At 60.0% G+C, this 19,184-nt stretch overlaps 3 protein-coding genes across 5 annotated transcripts; 2 read left to right on the top strand and 1 right to left on the bottom strand.

Annotated features, from left to right (window-relative positions):
• The first annotated feature begins 1,576 nt into the window (after positions 1-1,576).
• Ankle1 (ankyrin repeat and LEM domain containing 1) lies at positions 1,577-6,451 on the top strand. The gene is made up of 9 exons (XM_070008520.1): positions 1,577-1,638; positions 1,709-1,861; positions 2,347-2,452; positions 2,549-2,651; positions 2,817-3,443; positions 3,651-3,828; positions 4,325-4,484; positions 4,572-4,701; positions 4,967-6,451. Exons 1-9 carry the CDS (start codon positions 1,577-1,579, stop codon positions 5,137-5,139), a joined length of 1,692 nt encoding a protein of 563 aa, XP_069864621.1. The 3' UTR covers positions 5,140-6,451.
• Positions 6,452-7,987: 1,536 nt separating this feature from the next.
• On the bottom strand, positions 7,988-16,679 carry Abhd8 (abhydrolase domain containing 8). 3 transcript variants are annotated; one of them, XM_070008374.1, is made up of 5 exons: positions 16,618-16,679; positions 12,630-13,371; positions 10,169-10,339; positions 9,762-9,978; positions 7,988-8,707 (listed from the first exon to the last, which is right to left on the bottom strand). In XM_070008374.1, the coding sequence occupies exons 1-5, from the start codon at positions 16,655-16,657 to the stop codon at positions 8,540-8,542; spliced, it is 1,338 nt and encodes a 445-aa protein (XP_069864475.1). In that variant the 5' UTR covers positions 16,658-16,679; the 3' UTR covers positions 7,988-8,539. The 3 variants fall into 3 exon arrangements, with proteins under 3 accessions (XP_069864475.1, XP_069864477.1, XP_069864478.1); XM_070008376.1 differs by lacking the exon at positions 16,618-16,679 and adding an exon at positions 14,377-14,560; XM_070008377.1 differs by lacking the exon at positions 16,618-16,679 and adding an exon at positions 13,526-14,099.
• Positions 16,680-16,725: 46 nt separating this feature from the next.
• Mrpl34 (mitochondrial ribosomal protein L34) lies at positions 16,726-17,594 on the top strand. The gene is made up of 2 exons (XM_070008378.1): positions 16,726-16,892; positions 17,046-17,594. Exons 1-2 carry the CDS (start codon positions 16,828-16,830, stop codon positions 17,206-17,208), a joined length of 228 nt encoding a protein of 75 aa, XP_069864479.1. The 5' UTR covers positions 16,726-16,827; the 3' UTR covers positions 17,209-17,594.
• The last annotated feature ends 1,590 nt before the right edge of the window (positions 17,595-19,184 follow it).

Here is a 19,184-nt window from a genome sequence, read left to right as displayed (position 1 = left end):
ACCCAACACCTGCTCCAACCTGTTTCTGAACCATACATAAACACTTAATTCTAAGCCGGGCACCGATGGCTTATGCCTGTCATCCTAGCTACTCAGGAGGCTGAGATCTTAGGATCGAGGTTCAAAGCCAGCCCAATCTCCTGGACATTCTTGTCCATGAGATTGTTATCTGCAATAAACCACCAGAAAACCAGAAGTGGCACTTTGGCTCAAGTGGTACAGTGCTTGCTCACCTTGAGCTGAAGAGCTGAGGGACAGCACCCAGGCTAAGTCAAAGCCCCATGACCCACAAAAACAATAGAGAGAGAGAGAGAGAAAGAGAGAGAGAGAGAGAGAGGGAATGAGGGAGGGAATGAGGGAGGGAGTGAGGGAGGAAGGAAGGCAGGCAGGCAGGCAGGCAGGCAGGCAGGCAGACAGACAGACTAGTGTGGAGGGCAATCAGTCACAATTGTAAGGTTTTAGGTGAGGAAAGAACACACAGGAGGAGGTAAAGGTGAAGAAAGAAAAGTCTATTAGGGTACGCTAATGGGTGAAGTCCCTGGTCTGGACCAGAGAGGTCCCATAGAGTCTGGTTGTGGCAGGGTTTATATGGCCGGGGTCACTCGGCTGCCTGGGATCTGCAGCGGCCTGTCAACCATCACTCCATTTTGCCTCTGAGTGGGAATGGCCAAGTACCTATGAAACCCTGTTTGGGAATACTGCCATTGAAGTTTCTCGGTTACAGCATGATCCTTGTGTCATTTTCTCTGCGGTGCTGAGTGAGCCTGAGGGCCTCGACCGGCCACTGAACCACACCCAGGCCTGGATGCGTTCAAGACCTTGTCTTTTAGTGGGATTTGTCTGTTTGTGCGCCTTGGGGCGGGAAGGGTGGTGGGCGTTTTTCTGAGATGACCTTTTCTCTCCCCACGTGAAGGGACACCCTAACTCTCCCGCTGCCCAGCTGGGGGGGCGGTCTCTCTTCAGGGGCTCCTCTGCCTTTGTCCTTGTGTGCCTCTGCAGAGCACCGGCCGCTGGCACATCCCCAGGCTCCGCGTCCCCTCCGCGCAGCCCTGAGCCGGCTGGGCATCAAGCTGACCACCTACCTACGTCTCCTGAGCCTCAGTTTATCTGTCTCTGAGAAAAGTTGAGACCAGCTCCTACTCAGACATCAAATGTCCAAATCAAAAGATCCCTCCTGAGCTGGGAAGGTGGCTCAGTGGTAGAGTGCATGAAGCCCTGGGTTCGATTCCTCAGTGCCACACGCACAGAAAGAGCAGAGAGTGGCTCAAGTGGTAGCCAAGGGGCTGGAGAGGGATGGGCGGGGCGTGGGCGGGGCTGGATGTGGGCGTGGTCGCTGCCTGGAGATGGGTGGGCGTGGCTGGATGTGGGCGTGGCCACGGGGCTGGAGAGGGGTGAGCGGGGCGAGGGCGGGGCTGAGTGTGGGCGTGGCCACGGGCTGGAGAGGGATGGGGAGGTGGGGTGAGGGCGGCGGCTGGGCGTGGCGGCGGGGACTGGAGACGCGCGAGGGCGGGACGGCGCGTGCGCAGTAGGTTGCGGCGGGAAGCCGAAAATGCGCAGGCGGCCGCGCAGCGGGGACATGGACGCCGCGACCCGCCTGGCTCTGCGGCTGCGGGCGGCGCTGCGGGAGGAGGAGCCAAGGTGAGGGCGGGGACGGGGGCGGGGACGGGGCGCGGGCGGGGGTCGGGTCCCCGCTGACCCCTCTCCGCAGGGCCGTGGAGGACCTGCTGCGCCGCGGCGCGAACCCCAACTTGGTGCTGGCGGACGGCGTGGCGGCCGTGCACCTGGCGGCGGGCGCCCGGCGCGCGCGCGGCCTGCGCTGCCTTGGGGCGCTGCTGCGCGGCGGCGGAGACCCCGACACTCGGTGAGGAGCCCGGAGCGCCCGCGGGCGAGGCCCGGGAGCGGCGGGGGAACCGGGCTGGAAGCTCGGGGGTCCGGGCGCACGGCAGAGGGCCCGGGAGGCCGGGGCTGGGCCGCAACAGCGCGGGTGGAGGAGTCTGCTGACTAGATCCGCCCCGCCCGGCCCCGGGGCCTTCCCTGCGACCCCGACCCGACCCACCCCGGGGCCTCCCCTCCGACCCCTATCCGACCCGAACCGGGGCCTCCCCTCCGACCCCGATCCACCCCGGCGCCTCGCCTCCCACCCCGCCCCGCCCCGGGGCCTCCCCTCCGACCCCGACCCGACCCCACCCGGGGCCTCCCCTCCGACCCCGATCCACCCCGGGGCCTCCCCTCCCGCCCCGATCCGACCCCACCCGGGGCCTCCCCTCCCGCCCCGATCCGACCCCACCCGGGGCCTCCCCTCCCGCCCCGATCCGACCCCACCCGGGGCCTCCCCTCCCGCCCCAGATCCGCGGAGGCGCTGACCCCGGTGCACGTGGCCGCGGCCTGGGGCTGCCGCGGGGCCCTGGAGCTCCTGCTGAGCCGAGGCGCCGACCCCGAGCTGCGCGACCAGGTCCGACCCGGGGCCGGGGTGGGCGCGCGGGCTGAGGGCGGGCGGAGCGCGGGCCCCGCCGACCGGCCCCGACCCGACCCGGCCCTCCCCTCGCAGGACGGACTCCGCGCCCTGGACCTGGCGGAGCGGCTGGGGCAGGCGGACTGCGCGCGCATCTTGCGGGAGCGAGGCCTGCGGGAGCCGGAGCCGGAGCCTGAGCGTGAGTGGACCCTGAGCTCGGGGAGCGCGGGACTGCCCCTCCTGTCTCCAGCCGGCCTCCCGGCTTCTGTGACCCGGATCCTGGGCCCTGTGTTTCCCCGCTCCTTCCCCCTCCTCCCCCTGCCCCGCTCCACCCCGCACCGCCCCTCAGGCCCGCGTCTCTCAGGCCCTGCAGCGCTGGTCTCCGCAGCTCTCCGGACCCCCCTGGGCCAGGCGCGCAGCCCGGACACCTCGCCCGTGGGCTGGGACTGCAGCTCCGATGCCTCTTTTGTCACCGCAGTGGAGGACCCAGACCAAGACAGAACTGCCCGTGGGGCCGGGTCACTGACCCAGACCTCGCAGGGGGCGCCGGGTGTGCCTCCTCCTCAGGGGGACACAGACTCTGCAGGTCGCCCACTGTGGTCGGCCAGACAGGAGACAGAGCTGGGTGCCCATCTCCAGGCTCTGACCCTCACCTCCCCAGAGGATGCGACCGGCCAGCCTCCCCTCTGCTCTCCAGCCCTGTCTGATGGGAGCCCAGTACACAGCCCCCCTCAAGGACCACTGCCTGGCTCCCCCCACTTCCAGACATCCTTTGATAATGACGTGGCGGCCCTGTGGCTGACAGAAGATGAGGAGGGGGCCTCTGGGGCCGGGGATTCTGTCCTCTCGTTCCAGTCTCAGCCAGTCTCTGCCATGTCAGACCTGGAGCTGCTGCGGGCACTCCGAGCCCTGGGCACCAGTCCTGGCCCCATCACACCCTTCACCCGGACACACTATCTCCGCCGTCTGGAAGAAGCCTACGCTGCTTCTGGTTCGTTCCTTTTGGGTATCCTGGGAACCCCCAGGATCCCCAGACACACACATGTATACACACACACATACATGCACACACCCTCCAGGATTCCCAGATACACACACACACACAGACACACACACACACTTGCATGCACACGCACACACGCCCTCTAGCCCTCAGTCCGCCTTTCTCGTGCATCACAGTTGACTGTCTCCCTCCCAGGCCCAGATTTCTCAGGACACAGCCCAGAGCTGGCTGAGGCCCTACGAACAGGCTGTGTCCCAGACTCCCAGGCAGATGAAGACTGCCTTGCCCAGCAATTTGCACGGCCTAATCCCACAAAGAGGTGGCGGGAGGGGACTGCGAAGTCCAGCTTCATATATCTGCTGCTGGACCCCAGGTATTGGGAGCAAGGGGTGATAAAGTAAGAGGTAGAAAATTTGGAGCTTGGGGTGTGCCTAAGGTCCTGAAATTCACCTGCAGTACCACAGGAAAAACTGGACCCAGCTCAAAAGACTGAGTATTCTTGCGGAGAACCTCCATTCTGTGGTTACAAAATAGGGTCATGGAGCCAGGCACCTGTGGCTCACACCTGTCATCCTAGCTACTCAGGAGGCTGAGATCTGAGGACCAAAGTTCAAAGCCAGCCAGGGCAGAAAAGTCTGTGAGACTCTTATCTCCAAAAAAACACCAGAAAATCAGAAGTGGTGCTGTGGCTCAAGTGGTAAAGTGTTCGCCTTGAGCTGAAGAGCTGAGGGACATTGCCCAGGCCCCAAGTTCAAGCTCCATGACGGACAAAAAAAAAAAAAAATAGGGTGATGGCATGTGTGGATTTGGGTTGCTGACTTAGGGGACCCGTCACTTTCTGCTCTCTGACTTGCCCCTTTGTTCCCAAGGGAAACACAAGACCTACCAGCTCGAGCCTTCTCACTGACCCCGGCTGAGCGCCTTCAGACTTTTGTCCGAGCCATTTTCTATGTGGGCAAGGGGACACGCACCCGGCCAGATGTTCACCTCTGGGAGGCCCTTGGATATCGAGGGCGGCCAAGAAAACAAGTGAGGAGAAGGATGAGGGTCTTGCTCAGGCAGCCAGGCTTGGGCAGGCTTTAGGCAACCAACCTGTGACCCTGCCCCGGCCCCTAGGCTTGCCCCAAGGTGAGGCAGATCCTGGACATCTGGGAGGGTGGCCGCGGTGTCGTCTCCCTGCACTGCTTCCAGCACGTGGTGGCTGTGGAGGCATACACGAGAGAGGCCTGTCTCCTGGATGCCCTAGGTGGGTGCCTGGCCTGTGGGGTGGAGCTCACAGGAAGAGCATTTCGTGTGCCCTTCCCTCACCCCTTCCCCTGTCAGGGCTGTGAGTTGCTCATCTACACAGTCAGTAAAGCAGTCACTGAGCACCAGCAATGTGCCTGCGCCTCCACGTAAGCCGCTCCCTGTTTATCTTCACTTAAAGGCATCCACAGTATGTTTCCTGTCACATTTTTTTGCTGGTAGAGACCCCCAGGTGACCCCTGTGACCCCACTCCCCATGTCTCCAGGAATCCAGAGGCTGACCAACCAGAAACAAGGGCACTACTATGGAGTGGTGGCAAGCTGGCCACTTTCTCGGCGCCGGCGCCTGGGGGTTCACCTGCTGCATCGTGCCCTCCTGGTCTTCCTTGCTGAAGGGGAGCGAGAGCTGCGGCCTCCAGACATCCAGGCCTACGGCTAACCCTACACCCTTGGCAGTCCAGAGGAGAGTGGGCGTGCAGACGTCTGGGGCCAAGGACATCCCACCCCACCACACACAGGCCAACACGTGGTCCTGAGTTCCCCGTCGTGGGAGGAACTGGAAGGAGCACTCACTGCGTGTCTTCCTGGATGGCCTGCTGTCACCTCCCAGGCACAGGCGGAGGTCACTCAGGTCCTGTTTGGGACTGAGCCAGTGTGGGCTGTGTGTGGGCCCCAGCAGGGGTCCTTCAGGGGACTCAATAAAGACATGGTGAAGTGATCAGCTGGTGATGCAGGCGGAAGGGGAGCTGGTGGGCTCTGGAGGGTCTGAGTGGTAGGACAGTGTGAAATGCAGTGACCAGGCCCTATCACCTGCCCTGACCCTCACCCTCCAGAGAGTATAGCACAGCAGACCTGACCTTCTGAACAGGTATCACAGCATCATGAAGACTGCAAAAGGAGGCCAAGCATAGAGTGCATTTGCTGCAACCAAATGCTGGTTAAAATGCAGAGCTGAATGGAAGTACAGCTAAGGCCAGCACTGGTGGCTCATGCCTGTTATCCTAGCTACTCCGGAGACTCACTGTTCATAGCCACTCAGTCTGAGATACGGACTCGTGTCCAGTCAACCAGCAGGGAGCTAAAAGTAGCAGCAAGGTTCAAGTGATAGAGCACCAGATGAGTGAAAAAGACAAGGGACAGCAAGAGGCCCTGAGTTCAAGCGCTAGCACCTGGACACACCCACCAAGGACTGTTGTGACCTGATGGGGGTGTGGCCCCTGTGGCATGGATACTGAAACTTGTACTTGTTCCTGAAAGGGTTAGTGGTTGACAGGGTTGATTCTCCACACTCCAAGATCCTGCCAGGACCAAAGGAAATGGCAGATGAAATCTTTCCATTCCAAACATTACATGCGTGCTTCACACCTCTACACGTCCTGTCCATCTCAGCCCAGGCATTGGGCCGGAATTTCCAGAGGTTCCTGCAGAGAACATGCACAAGACAGGCCAGCAATGAAGCAAAAAAAAAAAAAAAAAACATCAAAATCAATGTTCCTTGGCCCAAGACTGATAGAAACATTGCATTCCTGGGTGGCCTGAGTAGATCTTTACAAAGCAACTTCAACCACACTCCGGGGCGCCTTCCTGAGCCTTCATGGTCCCATCTAACTTAGCTGCACTTCTTCCAAAACAACATCTTGCCATTTGCGGAGGAAGGACTCACTATAAGCTAGATAGAGATGTCTAGACGTAGCTTAGGGGTGAACCCTGGCACTGCCCAGTATTCCAATATCTCACATTCTCTCACTAATAGTTGCACTTAAAACTAGCAATAAAAGCACCATTGGAAACAGCTCTTCCAGGAGTAAGATGCCCAGTGGAAATCTTGCTGTGTGGTGCATTCACCATCAAGGTTCAGACACCATGGTACTCCCAAATACAAAGCACCCAGTGGTGTTGGTGATTCACTCATCTTCATCTTCAAACACTCAAGTGGTGCCAGGGCCAGTGTCTCATGCCTGTCATCCTAGCTACTCAGGAGGCTGAGATCTGAGGATCACAGTTCAAAGCCAGCCCAGGCAGGAAAGTCCATGAGACTTTTTTTTTTTGGGGGGGGGGTGTCCAGTAGTGGGCCTGAACTATGGGCCTGGACGCTGTCTCTCAGCTCTTCAGCTCAAGGCTAGCGCTCTACCACCTGAGCCACAGCACCACTTCCAGCTTTTTCCTTTTTGCTTATGTGGTGCTGGGGAATTGAATCCAGGGCCTCATGCATGCAAGGCATGCATGCAAGCCACCTTCCCAGCCCTCAGTGAGACTCTTATCTCCAATAAACCACCAGAAAACCAGAAGTGGCGCTGTAGCTCAAGCGGTAGAGCGCTAACCTTAAGCTGAAGAGCTGAGGGACAGTGCTCAGGCCCAGAGTTTAAGCCCCATGACCGACAAAAAAAAAAAAAAAAAAAACAGAAGTGGAGCTGTGACTCAAATGGTCAAGTGCTAGTCTTGGACACAAAGAGGCTCAGGGATAATGCCCTGGCCCTGAGTTCCAGGACTAGCCAAAAAGTAAAACTCTGTTTACAGACATCTCCATTGTTGATATGTTGAAAGCTTACTGATTCTTACATCTTGCTGAGAAACATGGAAACCCAAGTGGATTTGTAAGACTGGGGAAAAGAGTAAAAAAGACTGGGGAGGGTGGGCAGAGAGATGGCATGGACACTGGGAGGGGTGGGAGGAGGGTTGCAGGAGCAGGGATAGAGAGTGAAACTCCAGAAACCAGAAGGGAAGAGAAACAGGGAGATACAAGTAGAGAGCATGAAGAGGGGGAAGGAGCTGGGCAAGTTGCTTGTTTTGTTTGGGGACTTGGGTGAGCCTGCCTCAAGCGGTGTTCCTCCTTCCTCCTCACCCTCTTCAGATCTCAGGGAACCAGAGGTGGGCTGTGCCCAGGTAGCATGTGGAGAGAGTGGCTGGTCTGGTGATCAGGGTGCAGGTAGGATGTGGAGAGTGGTGGTCTGGTGATCAGGATGCAGGTAGGATGTGGAGAGTGGTGGCCTGGTGATCAGGGGTGCAGACTCTGGACTGGGCCTGGGCTGGCTGCCGGTCTTGCTGAGCCTCCAGGGCCTGGTGTGTGCAACAGGACAAAGCTCCTCATCTCTGGTGCATCCCCTGAGCAAGGGCCGGGAAGCACACCCTGGACACAGGAACCCTGCCCAGGCCAGGCCAGCTGAGGGGAGGGAGCAGACAGCCCAGGCTGCAGAAGGGAAGAGAATGCTGGAGGCGGGGGGGGGGGGGGGGGGGGGGGGGGGGGGTGAAGACCCTTTCCTGAGGTCACCCAGCACAGGCCTAGAGGCTCCGATTGTCACTTCTTTTTATTGAGTTACAACTTGAGATGTGCAGGTTCGGTGGTGCCAGACCCTTCCCCAGGGCCCCCCAGGATAACAACAGTTCCCAGCGCCAAGGAATCGGGGGCGAGTGGGGTCGCAGGCAATGGGAGGAGACCCCAAGGGTGACACCAAAGACAGCGTGGGGTGGGCCGTGGGGAGGGGGTGCGGGGGGGTTCTGTACAAGGCTGTCCTTCCCAGAGGTCTTGGCTGACCCCAGCTCCCAGAGGCCCCACCCTGCCGGGCTGGGGGCGTGGCCGGGCTGGCTCCGCCTACCTGCGGGTTTGCCCCTGGCGTGGCCACACCCATGGGGGTGTGGTCTGATCTGTGGGCCTGTCCCCAGCCACTGAGGGGAATGTCTGCCTGGGGCGTGTCCCTGCCTGGCCCCGCCCACCCGGGTGCCGGCCGGCCCGCGCTGCGGCTGCAGACCCGGCTCGGCCGGCCGGGGTCCGCCGGGTCCGCCGGGTCCGCCGGGTCCGCCGGGCCAGGCTCTGCTCACCGAGATGCCCCGCTGGCCCCGGGCTACTTCTCCTGGGCGGGCTCGGGCGGCGGCTCGGCCAGCGCCCTGGGCGAGGGCTCCGGCTCCCACAGCAGGAACTCGTGCAGCAGCGTGTTGACCGTGTCCGGGCACTCCAGCATCACCATGTGGCTGCCTTCGTCGATCAGCTTCAGGAAGGCCAGGAGCAGGATCTGCGCAGGCGCAGGCAGGGCTCAGGGTGGCGGGTCCGCCCGCCGGCAGCTGAGGCCGCCCCCAGGAGGGGGAGAAGGCGGGGGAGGAAGGGAGGGGAAGGGGGGAGGAAGGGAGGGGAGGAGGAGGAGGGGAGGGGGAGGAGGAAGGGAAGGGGAGGGGAGGGGGAGGTAGGGGGAAGAGGGAGGAAGAGGATGGAGGGGGAGGAGGGAGGAGGAGGAGGACGATGGGAGGAGGAGGAGGGAGGGGAGGAGGGGGGCTAGAGAGGAGGAAGGGAAGAGGAGGGGGGAGGCCCCACACCGTGCAGAAGCCCACAGGTACACCTGCACTCTGCCTTTGCCCACAGGAGGATTTCTCCGACTCAGCCTGTCTCAACTTCTGGGTGGGATCTGTCCTGTGCACTGCAGGAGGGTTCACAGCACCCTGGCCTTGGCCCACTAGATGTCAGTAGCTAATCAACCCCCCCCCCCAAAAAAAAAACACATTGCCACGTGTCCCAGAGAGCAAAGTCACCCACTGGTGGGAAGCTCAGACTGACAGACAAGCTTGTCATGCTGAGGACACAGAAACTTGGGGATGGGTCGCTGAGGCGGGGCATCCTGGGCGTTGTGAGGTGCAGAGACACCAGGAAATGTCTCCTGGCTAGCAGAACCACTTACAAGCAGACATCTGGGATGCTAAGAATCCCTGAAGCTCTTGTGGCCCGCCTCTCTCAGAGCTAGAGGTGTTACTTAGTCCTTTCTATAAATGCTCAGCTGTGAAATCTGCTCCCCTGAGCTGGGACAGTGTACAGCTATTCACATCTGACCAGGGAAGCACCGCTTTCTTGATTGTACCTTTGACTCTGGATCTTACGCCTCCCAAGACTACAGAGTTCAAACTATAGCCATACAGATGGACCTAGCCCACCCAGAAACAGTCTAGAGATCAACCCCAGCCATAAACCACAGAACTTCCGGGCCACCCCCACGCTGAAGCCCTCTGGGTACAGGAACCACACATATCTGGAGGCCAAGCCCTAGGGCCTGAGAGGGGAGGCCCAGTGGCTCCTCCTACCTCAGCCATGCGCTGGTCTTCCTCCACCGGCACGAACTTGTCATGCATGCCGTGGACTAGCAGGACGGGGACTGTGAGCTCAGCATGGTAGACTTCATCACCCTCAGGCCAGTACTGGCCACTCATCATGGCCCGCAGGACAAAGGATGAAACGTTGAATGCATTTCCCTCTTTCAGTAGCTGCTTCTCTTTGGCCCCTTGGCGGGCAAAACCAGCCCTGGCGATGGAAAGATACTGCTGAAGCCGCTTATGCCAGGCAGGCCACCCCAAGATGTCCCCCTACACTACCACCAGCCGCAGTGCCACCAACCACAACACCCCCCCCCACACACACACACCGACACGCACAGAGCTCGGGGGACTGCTCAGTCCTGAACTCAGTCCTTGGACGGCAGTGGAGTACTCACTTGAGGAAGCTCCAAGCCAGGCAGGGTGACAGGCAGTGCAGCACGCAGCTGGGCATGTTGAAGATGGAGCAGATGCTGGGCTCCAGGGCCGTGGGGCCCCCGCCATTGATCATGATCACTTTGTGTACCAGATCTGGGTACTCATGAGCCAGGAATGTGCAGAAAGAGACGCTGCCCAGGGACACAAGGTCAGGGTGAGGGGGGAAAGGAGGCGGTCAGACACTCACAGGTGATGCTGGACCAATGCATTCCCCTCCCCTCCAACAGGCCCTTGGAGCTAAAAACTCCTCCCTCTGGGTCGCAAGCATCTGATGGGCTGAGGGTGGGGTGTCTTCTGACTGCCCACAACTGTGGTCTTACAGGTTGGGTTTCATTGTGAGACAGGGTCTTCCTTATTTTGTATGGGTACTAGGGCTTGAATTCAGGGCCTTAAGCTCCCGTCTGGGTTTTTCCTAACTAGCTCTTCACCACTTGACCCACACCTCCAGTCAGGGTTTGCTGGTGAATTAGAGGCAAGAGACCTTTTGACTTTTCTGTCAGGCTGGCTTCAAATCTTGGCCCTCAGATCTCAATCCCCTGTAACAGGACCACAGGCCAGAGCCATCAACACCTGGCTGACACAAGATCTGCCGACGTGGCCCAGGCTGTCTTTGAACAAGCCTGCGGCCTCAGCCTTCCAGAACTGGGGTGAAAGTCAAGCATCATCCAGCCAGCTCCCAGCCCAGACTCCTAACGTTACCATATGTTGGGTGGCCCAACACACTCCCTGCCCCTTCTCTCACAAAGGGTAAGAATTTTTTTATTATCACAGGTTTGGAGAACAACTTGGTTAGACAAACATGCTGGGGCTGAGATGGTGCTCAGTGGTGAAGCCATTGCCCAGCAAATGCAAAGACCTGAGTTCTGTGCCCAGCAGAATGGCAGAGGGAAGGGAAGGAGGGCAGGGAGTGAGGGGAGGGGTGGGGGATAGCTGACCCTTATGGTAAAGGCAGACACGGGCAAAACCCAGCTAACATGATTGTGTCTCGGACTTGCTGTGAGCCCTCATACAGTTGCTGAACCTCTGAACTTGTCTCCTCATCCAGGATGTGTAACTGTACTCACTTCAAGGTCTTCAACGCTCCCTGGGCCATACTCACAAAAAAAAAAGGCTGAGATCTGGGGATTGAAGTTCTGAGCCAGCTGGACAGAAAAGTTTGTGACATTCTTTTTTTTCTTTTTGGTTGGTCGTGGGGCTTGAACTCTGAGCTAGGGTGCTGCTCTGCACTCTTCAGCTCCAGGAGAGTGCTATAACACTTGAACCACAGCACCACTTCCGGTTTTCTAGTGGTTTATTGGAGATGAGTCTCACGGACTTTCCTGCCTGGGCTGGCTTTGAACCAAGATCCTCAGATCTCAGCCTCCTGAGTAGCTAGGAGGCATGAGCCACCAGCACCTGGCGTCTGTGACATTCTTTTTTTTGGGGGGGGGTCTGGTTATGAGGCCTGAACTCTGGGCCTGGGCGCTGTCCCTCAGCTCTTCAGCTCAAGGCTAGCGCTCTACCACTTGAGCCACAGCACCACTTCCGGCTTTTTTCTTTTTGCTGATGTGGTGCTGAGGAATCGAACCCAGGGCCTCATGCATGCAAGGCAAGTGCTCTACCGCTGAGCCACCTTCCCAGCCCGGTCTGTGACATTCTTATCTCTAATGAACCATCAAAAAGCCAGAAGAGGAGCTGTGGCTCAAGTAGTAGCATGACAGCCTTGAGTGCAAACGCTCAGGGAAAGACTCTTGAGTTCAAGCCCTAGTACCCAGGCCAAAAGGAAGTGAGTTAGATCATAGTGAATGCTGCCGTGAATTCTCTACAGAACAGAATGGTGGGGTGACAGTAAGTCACAACTATGCAGCTGTGTGTGCACATAAGTACATACTTTGGTTTTTAAAGAGACAAGCTTTTACTGTGCTGCTCAGGCTGGCCAAGAATCTATCCCACACTGGCCATCTGAGAAACTGGGACTACAAGAAGAACTGGAAGGGGTGAAATGTTTATGACCCCGACTTAATCAGGACCCACTATACACATGCATCGAACTATCACCCTGCACCCCAAAATACGTTGAAGGGTATAGTGACAGTCTGGGCCACACAGCAAAAAATAATTATAAATAATATTACTAACTGGGGCAATAGTCACTATTGCAGGATTCCTTGTCTGCTTGTAGATTTCAATTGGAAAAGTAATTTTTATTTATTTATTTATTTATTTTTGGCTAGGTTGTAGCTTGGGTAGCAGAGCCTTTCTAGAAAGCACAAAGCCTTGGGACTAGCAGACAGAAAAAGAAAGAGAACCCTTTTCAGGGCTGGACACACGGTACTCCGCCGCTGAATCACGGCAGGCCACCGGCCCAATGAAGGTTTTCAGGAATATCACAGGCAGTCAGTCTCAGCCCCCGCCCACTGGGGTCCTGGGCCCGGGTCTTACCCGTAGGAATGCCCGATGAGCACGTTCCGCTTCTTGGCATAGCGCTTGAAGATCGCGCGCATGTCCTCGGCCAGGGCGTAGAACGTGTAGGCCGCGGCCACCTGGGGCGCAGAGCTGGCTCCGTGGCCAGCCAGGTCAGGTGCCACCACCTCGTAGCCCAGGCGCACAAAAAAGTCCAGCTGTTCCTTCCAGATGGCCAGGGAGCCACCGACACCATGAATGAAGAACAGCACCACGTCGGCTTGTGTGCCCTTGCAGCTGGTGATGCGCTTCTCGCAGTCAATGTGGATGGTCCTCTTGGGGCGCCTCGCCCGCCGCCGCCGCCCGCCGCTGCCCGTGCTGCCAGGGTTGGAGCGGCCATCGCTGCCGGCCGGGTCGGCCAGCTCTACCTCCAGGGCAGCCGGCGGCTCCCCGGAGCCGTTCTGCCCGTGAAGGAGGTCAGCCCTGGGTGCCCGGCCCAGGTTCTCCACAACCAGCCGCCCGTTGCGGTACACGGTGATGCGGCGCTGGCAGCGGACCAAGCCGGACCTGTCCCCATGGGCCCCCTCCAGGGCTGCTGGTGGTGGTGTGGGGGCCTGCGCGGGCCCAGCATGCTTCACCCGCAGCACACGACCAGGCTTGACCTCCACAAAGGTGTAGCCATCGCTGGACTCCACGCTGTCCAGCGGCCCCACGGCATTGGTGGGCGCGCCCAGCAGGCAGCAGAAGAAACCATCGGTCACCCCCGTCAGCATGTTGTGTCCTGTGAGCAGGGGCAGAGACCAGCTCGAGGGAGTGGACATGTCAGTTCTCCACCTGCAGCACCCGCTCCCTCAACCTGGGTCCAATAAGGGGATGTTCCTTCCAGGCCACAGGCAGCCAGCTGAGGCACTGGGGACCGTCTATCTGGGCAGTACCTGCTGGTGGTGGGCCGATCACAGGGAGTATGTGAAGATGGCGTGAGGCAGGGAGGCTTCGGTGCCAGATGTGGCCGGGCCCTGGAGACAGCTACACGGCTGGGCTGGGCCTCCTAACCCCTTCTTCCATGCACACACAGCCCAGGGCCTCCAGGGCATTTTAATGGGGACAAGTCCTGTCAGCCCCTGCTCCCGGCATCTGTCACCCTGACTGCTGAGGCTGAGGCTCTGGAAAGAGGGCTGAGGACAGGGCTGCAGAAGGCCTAACCCACCTGCCTGGCCGGCGTCCCTCACCCAGGGGCTGAACGAGGCCCAGAACCTCCCTGAGGACGCTACCTTCCGCACCACCACCCCTTAGCGGCCTCGGTTATGAGCGGCTGGGGGGGAGATGGAGGCAGGCCTTGGCTGTCCTGGGGGAGGGGGAGCATCCATTCCCTGACCTCCCCCACCGTGTCCATAGCAACCCCAGGCGGTTACATAACTCAGGGGGGATAGGTAGCACACCCCCATTGTCTCAGACCTGGGGATTATGCCCGTCTCATTCTCCCTCCCGCCATGGATTGTGCCCGCTAAAGCCCCGGCTGTTGCAGGGGCCGAGGGCGCCCGGGTGGAGGCCCGGCGGGCCGGGGAGGAGGCCCGCTGCGGAGGAGGCGGCCGGGCCCCACCTGGTGTCTCCCCAGTGCCCGGGCCGACCCCGGCCTCCGAACGCCTGAGAGCCCGCGATGAGGATGGGCACTGGGGCTCCGTGGCTTCCTAGGAGTCCGACGCGGGCTTTGTGGGCTGACCCGGCCTGAGGCTGGGGCCCGGGAGCCCCGACGTTCCGGTTCCCCGGCCCGCTCCCGCTCACCTACCTCATGGAGGGGCCCGGGCCCGGGGCAGGGCGCAGGGGACCCGCGCGGAGAGGCGTCGGCCGGCGGGCACCGCTTACATGGTGGCGGGGGTCGGACGGGGCGAGCGCGGACACCGAGCCGTCAGCGCGGCGCCATCCCGCAGCGTCGGAGCCAGCAGCCCTTTAAGTCCCTCCCGAGGGGCGGGGCCGCGGCCTGACAGACGGACATTTCAGCCTATCACAGCTGAGAACTGGCTTGCCCTAGATAGCTGTCCAGCCAGAATCCGAGCTCGGGGACGAGGGCGGGCTCTGCGGGCCCCAGCCCCGCCCTCTCGGAGGCTGAGGGAGATGGGGGTGGGGACCGGCCTGGGCTGCGCCGCGGCCTCCAGCCCGCCCTGTCCCCTCAGATGGAGCCTTGCACCCCTTTCCACTGTAAGAAACACAGGCCAGACCTTTGCGAGTTCAGGTAGGAAAACTGAAGCTCACCGCGATGAGGCAAGGTGAGGACTTGAGCCCAAAGCGGCCGAGTCCAGGGGATTGTTATTCAAATAGAAAGTCCTGGAAATGCGGTGATACGAACCGCCATTCACAAGCGGACTCCCTCCACCCTCCAGGGAGAGCAGAGCCGGCTCTGCCCAGACCTCGGCCAAACCTCTTCCCAAAACGGCCCTGGGAGTCGCCGCGCACTGTCCCGCTCAGGGCACGCGTGGAGTCGCCGCACTGTCCCGCTCAGGGCACGCGTGGAGTCGCCGCACTGTCCCGCTCAGGGCACGCGCGGAGTCGCCGCACTGTGTCACGCACTGTCCCGCTCAGGGCACGCGCGGAGTCGCCACACTGTCCCGCTCAGGGCACGCGCGGAGTCGCAGCACTGTCCCGCTCAGGGCACGCGCGGAGTCGCAGCACTGTCCCGCTCAGGGCACGCGCGGAGTCGCCGCACTGTGTCACGCACTGTCCCGCCCAGGGCACGCGTGGAGTCGCCGCACTGTCCCGCTCAGGGCACGCGTGGAGTCGCCGCACTGTGTCACGCACTGTCCCGCTCAGGGCACGCGCGGAGTCGCCGCACTGTGTCACGCACTGTCCCGCTCAGGGCACGCGCGGAGTCGCTGTGTTGGTGGCTGACTGCTCAGTGGGCATCAATGGACAAGAGAAGAATAGCTCTTGCTGCCTGCCTATTCTCATTGCCTGACCTTTGCTGCTAAAGCTGGATTCCATCCAAGCAGCCACCATTTGCTGAATCTGTAGCCTCCTGGGGCACCGAGTGGGCCAGAGGGTGGCGGGTTGTACTCAGGGTGCTCCGCACACTCGGCGAGTGTTCCCAGGGCTCCTAGGCCAGCCCCACACTAAGATGTGACAGGGACGCCCAGCTCCCAGCCTGGTCTTTGCCCCCCATCTGGAATTGCCCCGCCCCAAGCTGTCTGGAAGTCTGAAGGGAGGCCCACACTGCGGTCAGCCCAGGGAGGAGCAGGGTTGGGAGGGGGTTCTAAAGGGCGGTGGAGACTGGGTGGTGAGGAGAGGGTGGCTGACATTTAGAACACTTAGTTCTGCGTACTTGCGGAGGAACTCTGAAAAACTCCTCTAGGGCTCGACTGGGAGACAAAATAGCCCAGAGCAAGCTGCATCTGTAAGTTTTACAGACTTACAAATGAACACCTGTAATCCTGGCGACTCCGGAGACTGGGCTCGGGGGATCCTGGTTCAGAGTTCGCCTGGGCAGGAAAGCCCATGAGACAAAGGGACACTGAAAGCCGTTAGTGGAGGTGTGGCGCGGGGATCGGGGACAGCACCCAGGCCTTGATTTCCAGCCCCAGCAAAGGAAGAAGAAAAAAGAAGGAAAAGAAGGGAGGAGGACGAGGGGGGAGGGGGGAGGGAGGGAGAGGAAAGGAGGGGAGGAAGGGGAGGGGGAAAGAGAGGGGTAGGAGGGGGAGGGGGAGGGAAGGAGGAGGGGAGGAGGAAGGAAGAGAAAAGGGGGAAAGGACTTGGACTCCCTCAAGGACACCCCACCAGCTCCAACCTCCGGCCTCCTGGTGGCCGGCCAAGAGGAGGAGACCTGGCCGTGTCTGCAGCCCGGCCGCCCGGCAGCCGCGAGCCAGCTGCCCGGCTGCGGCTGGCTGGCGTGAAGCCACTTCCGGTGACTGCCGCCAGCCGCGCCGCCGCCACCCTGAGCCTCCCACGGCGGTCGACCGAAGGGACTACAACTCCCAGCCGCCGCGGGACACGTCGCTGCCCACGCACGCGCAGGCTGCGGCGAATAGGCGCCACTCACCCGCCGCCCCCTGCTGGTCGCCAGGAGAACTGCAGTCCATGGAGGGCACTACGCGCGAGCTGTGACGGAGGGAATGGGCAGCTGTGGAACTTCAGCTCCCAGATTGCCCGGCGGCAATCCTGGAAGGTGAAACTACATCTCCCAGAAGGCTTTGTCCCGGAACTGTGCCGGCCTCGGGCCCTGAGGGGCCCGCGTGACCCGCCGTTTGCCATGGCTCTCTGGAGTGGATCCATTCTGGGCTCCTTCCGTAGGTCTGCGGCGCTGCTGGGGGGCAGGTAAGGCCCACGCGGAAGGCCCGGCCGTTCCTGCGCCCTTTGCCAGGCGGGCGGGGGGGGGCGGAGGCCGCGGCGCGGGCGGCGGACCCCAGCCCGCCCCGGCCGCGAGCCCCCGCGCCCCGGTGACCGCCTCGCGTTCCTCTGCGTCCGCAGATGGCTGCAGCCAGCCCGGGGCAAGGCGCGCGGGAACGAGTACCAGCCGAGCAACACCAAACGCAAGCACAAGCACGGCTGGGCGCGGCGCCTGCGCACCGCGGCCGGCGTCCAGGTCATCCTTCGCCGCATGCTCAAGGGCCGCAAGTCCCTGAGCCACTGAGGACGCCCGGCCCTTCCCCGCGCGGACCGCAGAGAGACGCCGCCTGACTCCGCCCAACGGTGGGGTGGACTGTGGAGACCGGAGGTGCGAGCACGCTGTCGGGCCCTCCAAATCCCCACCTCGCTTTTGAGGAGTTTTGAATGTAGACACTAGGCCTCCGGGTAGCATAACGACCTTGTCCCCCAGGGACTTGCCATCTTGACCACTCGAAACTCCTACCTCCTACTCCCCCAACGGTAACAGTAACTTCAGAATATCACTAAACGGCTAATAATCAGACTTCCACTCGTGCTGTTTTGGAAAATTAAGGCTTTCAGGTTGTCCACATGCAAGACCTTGGGCAAGGCCTTGGCCCTTGGGTCCTATAAAAAAGTGATTGTGTGCTTCTCCTTTGCTGTTATTGAATGATAGTAATGGTGCCCATTAGCCATTTGCTGAGCAGCTGATCTGCAGAAGCCCTTGGGGAAGAGAGTGGAGTCCACACCTGGACTTAAACAGGGGGCGGAGGCACTCGACGTGGCGCTGACTGGAGCGCCTTCACTCCAGTGGAGGCAGCGTCAGTGTCTGGGAGGAAGGATTGAATAGGGACCAATGTGGTGGAGACTGGAGGGCCAAGGTAAGCTTGGGAGCTAAAGTTTGTATTACCTGTGCAAAGGTAATTCAGTCAGTTTTTTCAGGAGCCATCTAGATATGCTGAAAACAACGGTTGAGACTGTTACATTGGAAAAGAAAAAGCACATGGGTGCAGCAGTGGCACACACACATAACCCTAACTACTAAGGAAGTCGAGATCCAAGGATCCCAGCCAGGAAAGTCTAAGACTCTTACCTCCAATTATACAACCAAAAAGCCGGGGGGGGGGGGGGGGTGGGGGGGGCAGCACAGGGATCATGCCCAAGACCTGAGTTCAAGTCCTAGGACTGACACAGACACATGAAAGATAAGATATGGTTCAATGTCAGGGCAGGTTTTTTGTTTGTTTACTAAGTCTTTTATTGTGAAGATACTGTACAGAGGGGTTACAATTACATGGGCAAGGTAATGAGTAAATTTTTTTCTTTTTGGTCGGTTGTGGGGCCTGGGCGCTGTCCCTCAGCTCTTCAGCTCAAGGTGAGTGCTCTACCACTTGAGCCACAGCGCCGCTTCCAGCTTTTTTGCTTATGTGGCGCTGAGAAATCGAACCCAGGGCCTCATGCATGCATGCAAGGCAAGCGCTCTACCACTGAGCCACCTTCCCAGCCCAGTGAGTACATTTCTTATCAAGTATTGGTGCTTCCTCTTGTTTTTCCCCTACCATCCCTTCCCTCCCATCTCCACAACTACACTCCACCCTCCCACCCCCGCCCAGGTTTTATTTGGGAGAGAAAACCCACGAAGGAGGTCTTCTGCAGAAGCTAGAGCCCACGACTTACACCTTTGTGGATGTGCCTGTATGCGCATGCGCACATGCAGGTAGTACAACAGCTTGAACTCGACTCACTCTCTGGGCTTGAACTCTAGGCCCGGGCGCTGTCCCTCAGCTCTTCAGATCAAGGCGAGCGCTCTACCACTTGAGCCACAGCGCCACTTCCGGCTTTTTTCTTTTTGCTTATGTGGTGCTGAGGAATCGAACCCAGGGCCTCATGCATGCAAGGCAAGCGCTCTACCACTGAGCCACCTTCCCAGCCCTCTCTGGGCTTTTTTACTCAAGGCTGGCACTTTGATCACTCTACCCACAACTCCACCTCAACACGGGAGGTTTTTAGGTGGATCAACGACACGTTCTGGAAAGGCTGCTTGGGCCGGGAAGATGTCTCTCGGGTTGCTTCAGAGAGGCTGCTAGGGGCTGTTGAATCTCTCTGGGCCAGGCCAGGTCGCAGGAAGCAGATAGGGGCCGTGCCGGTTAAAGGAGGAAAAGTTCAGAGTGGTGGCTTTGAGTCCCCCGTCTTCCAGGATTACCGGGAGAACTTGGCTGGACACTATGGGAAGAGGCTCGC

The sequence above is a fragment of the Dipodomys merriami genome, unplaced genomic scaffold, assembly GCF_024711535.1.
Source record: "Dipodomys merriami isolate MVZ:Mamm:240054 unplaced genomic scaffold, mDipMer1.0.p SCAF_70, whole genome shotgun sequence".
Lineage (NCBI taxonomy): Eukaryota > Metazoa > Chordata > Mammalia > Rodentia > Heteromyidae > Dipodomys > Dipodomys merriami.
This window is presented reverse-complemented; position numbering and strand designations above follow the sequence as displayed.

Excerpts from the sequence above, each read along its gene's own strand:
- Ankle1 (XM_070008520.1), top strand. The coding sequence starts at position 1,577 with ATGGACGCCGCGACCCGCCTGGCTCTGCGGCTGCGGGCGGCGCTGCGG. Across the intron at positions 1,639-1,708 it reads CTGCGGGAGGAGGAGCCAAG|GGCCGTGGAGGACCTGCTGC; the intron begins GTGAGGGCGGGG and ends CCCTCTCCGCAG. Across the intron at positions 2,652-2,816 it reads GCCGGAGCCGGAGCCTGAGC|GCCCTGCAGCGCTGGTCTCC; the intron begins GTGAGTGGACCC and ends CGCGTCTCTCAG.
- Abhd8 (XM_070008374.1), bottom strand. The coding sequence starts at position 16,657 with ATGGACTGCAGTTCTCCTGGCGACCAGCAGGGGGCGGCGG. Across the intron at positions 13,372-16,617 it reads CGACCAGCAGGGGGCGGCGG|GACACAACATGCTGACGGGG; the intron begins GTGAGTGGCGCC and ends CCCTGCTCACAG. Across the intron at positions 10,340-12,629 it reads CTCATCGGGCATTCCTACGG|CGTCTCTTTCTGCACATTCC; the intron begins GTAAGACCCGGG and ends GTCCCTGGGCAG.
- Mrpl34 (XM_070008378.1), top strand. The coding sequence starts at position 16,828 with ATGGCTCTCTGGAGTGGATCCATTCTGGGCTCCTTCCGTAGGTCTGCG. Across the intron at positions 16,893-17,045 it reads GCGGCGCTGCTGGGGGGCAG|ATGGCTGCAGCCAGCCCGGG; the intron begins GTAAGGCCCACG and ends CTGCGTCCGCAG.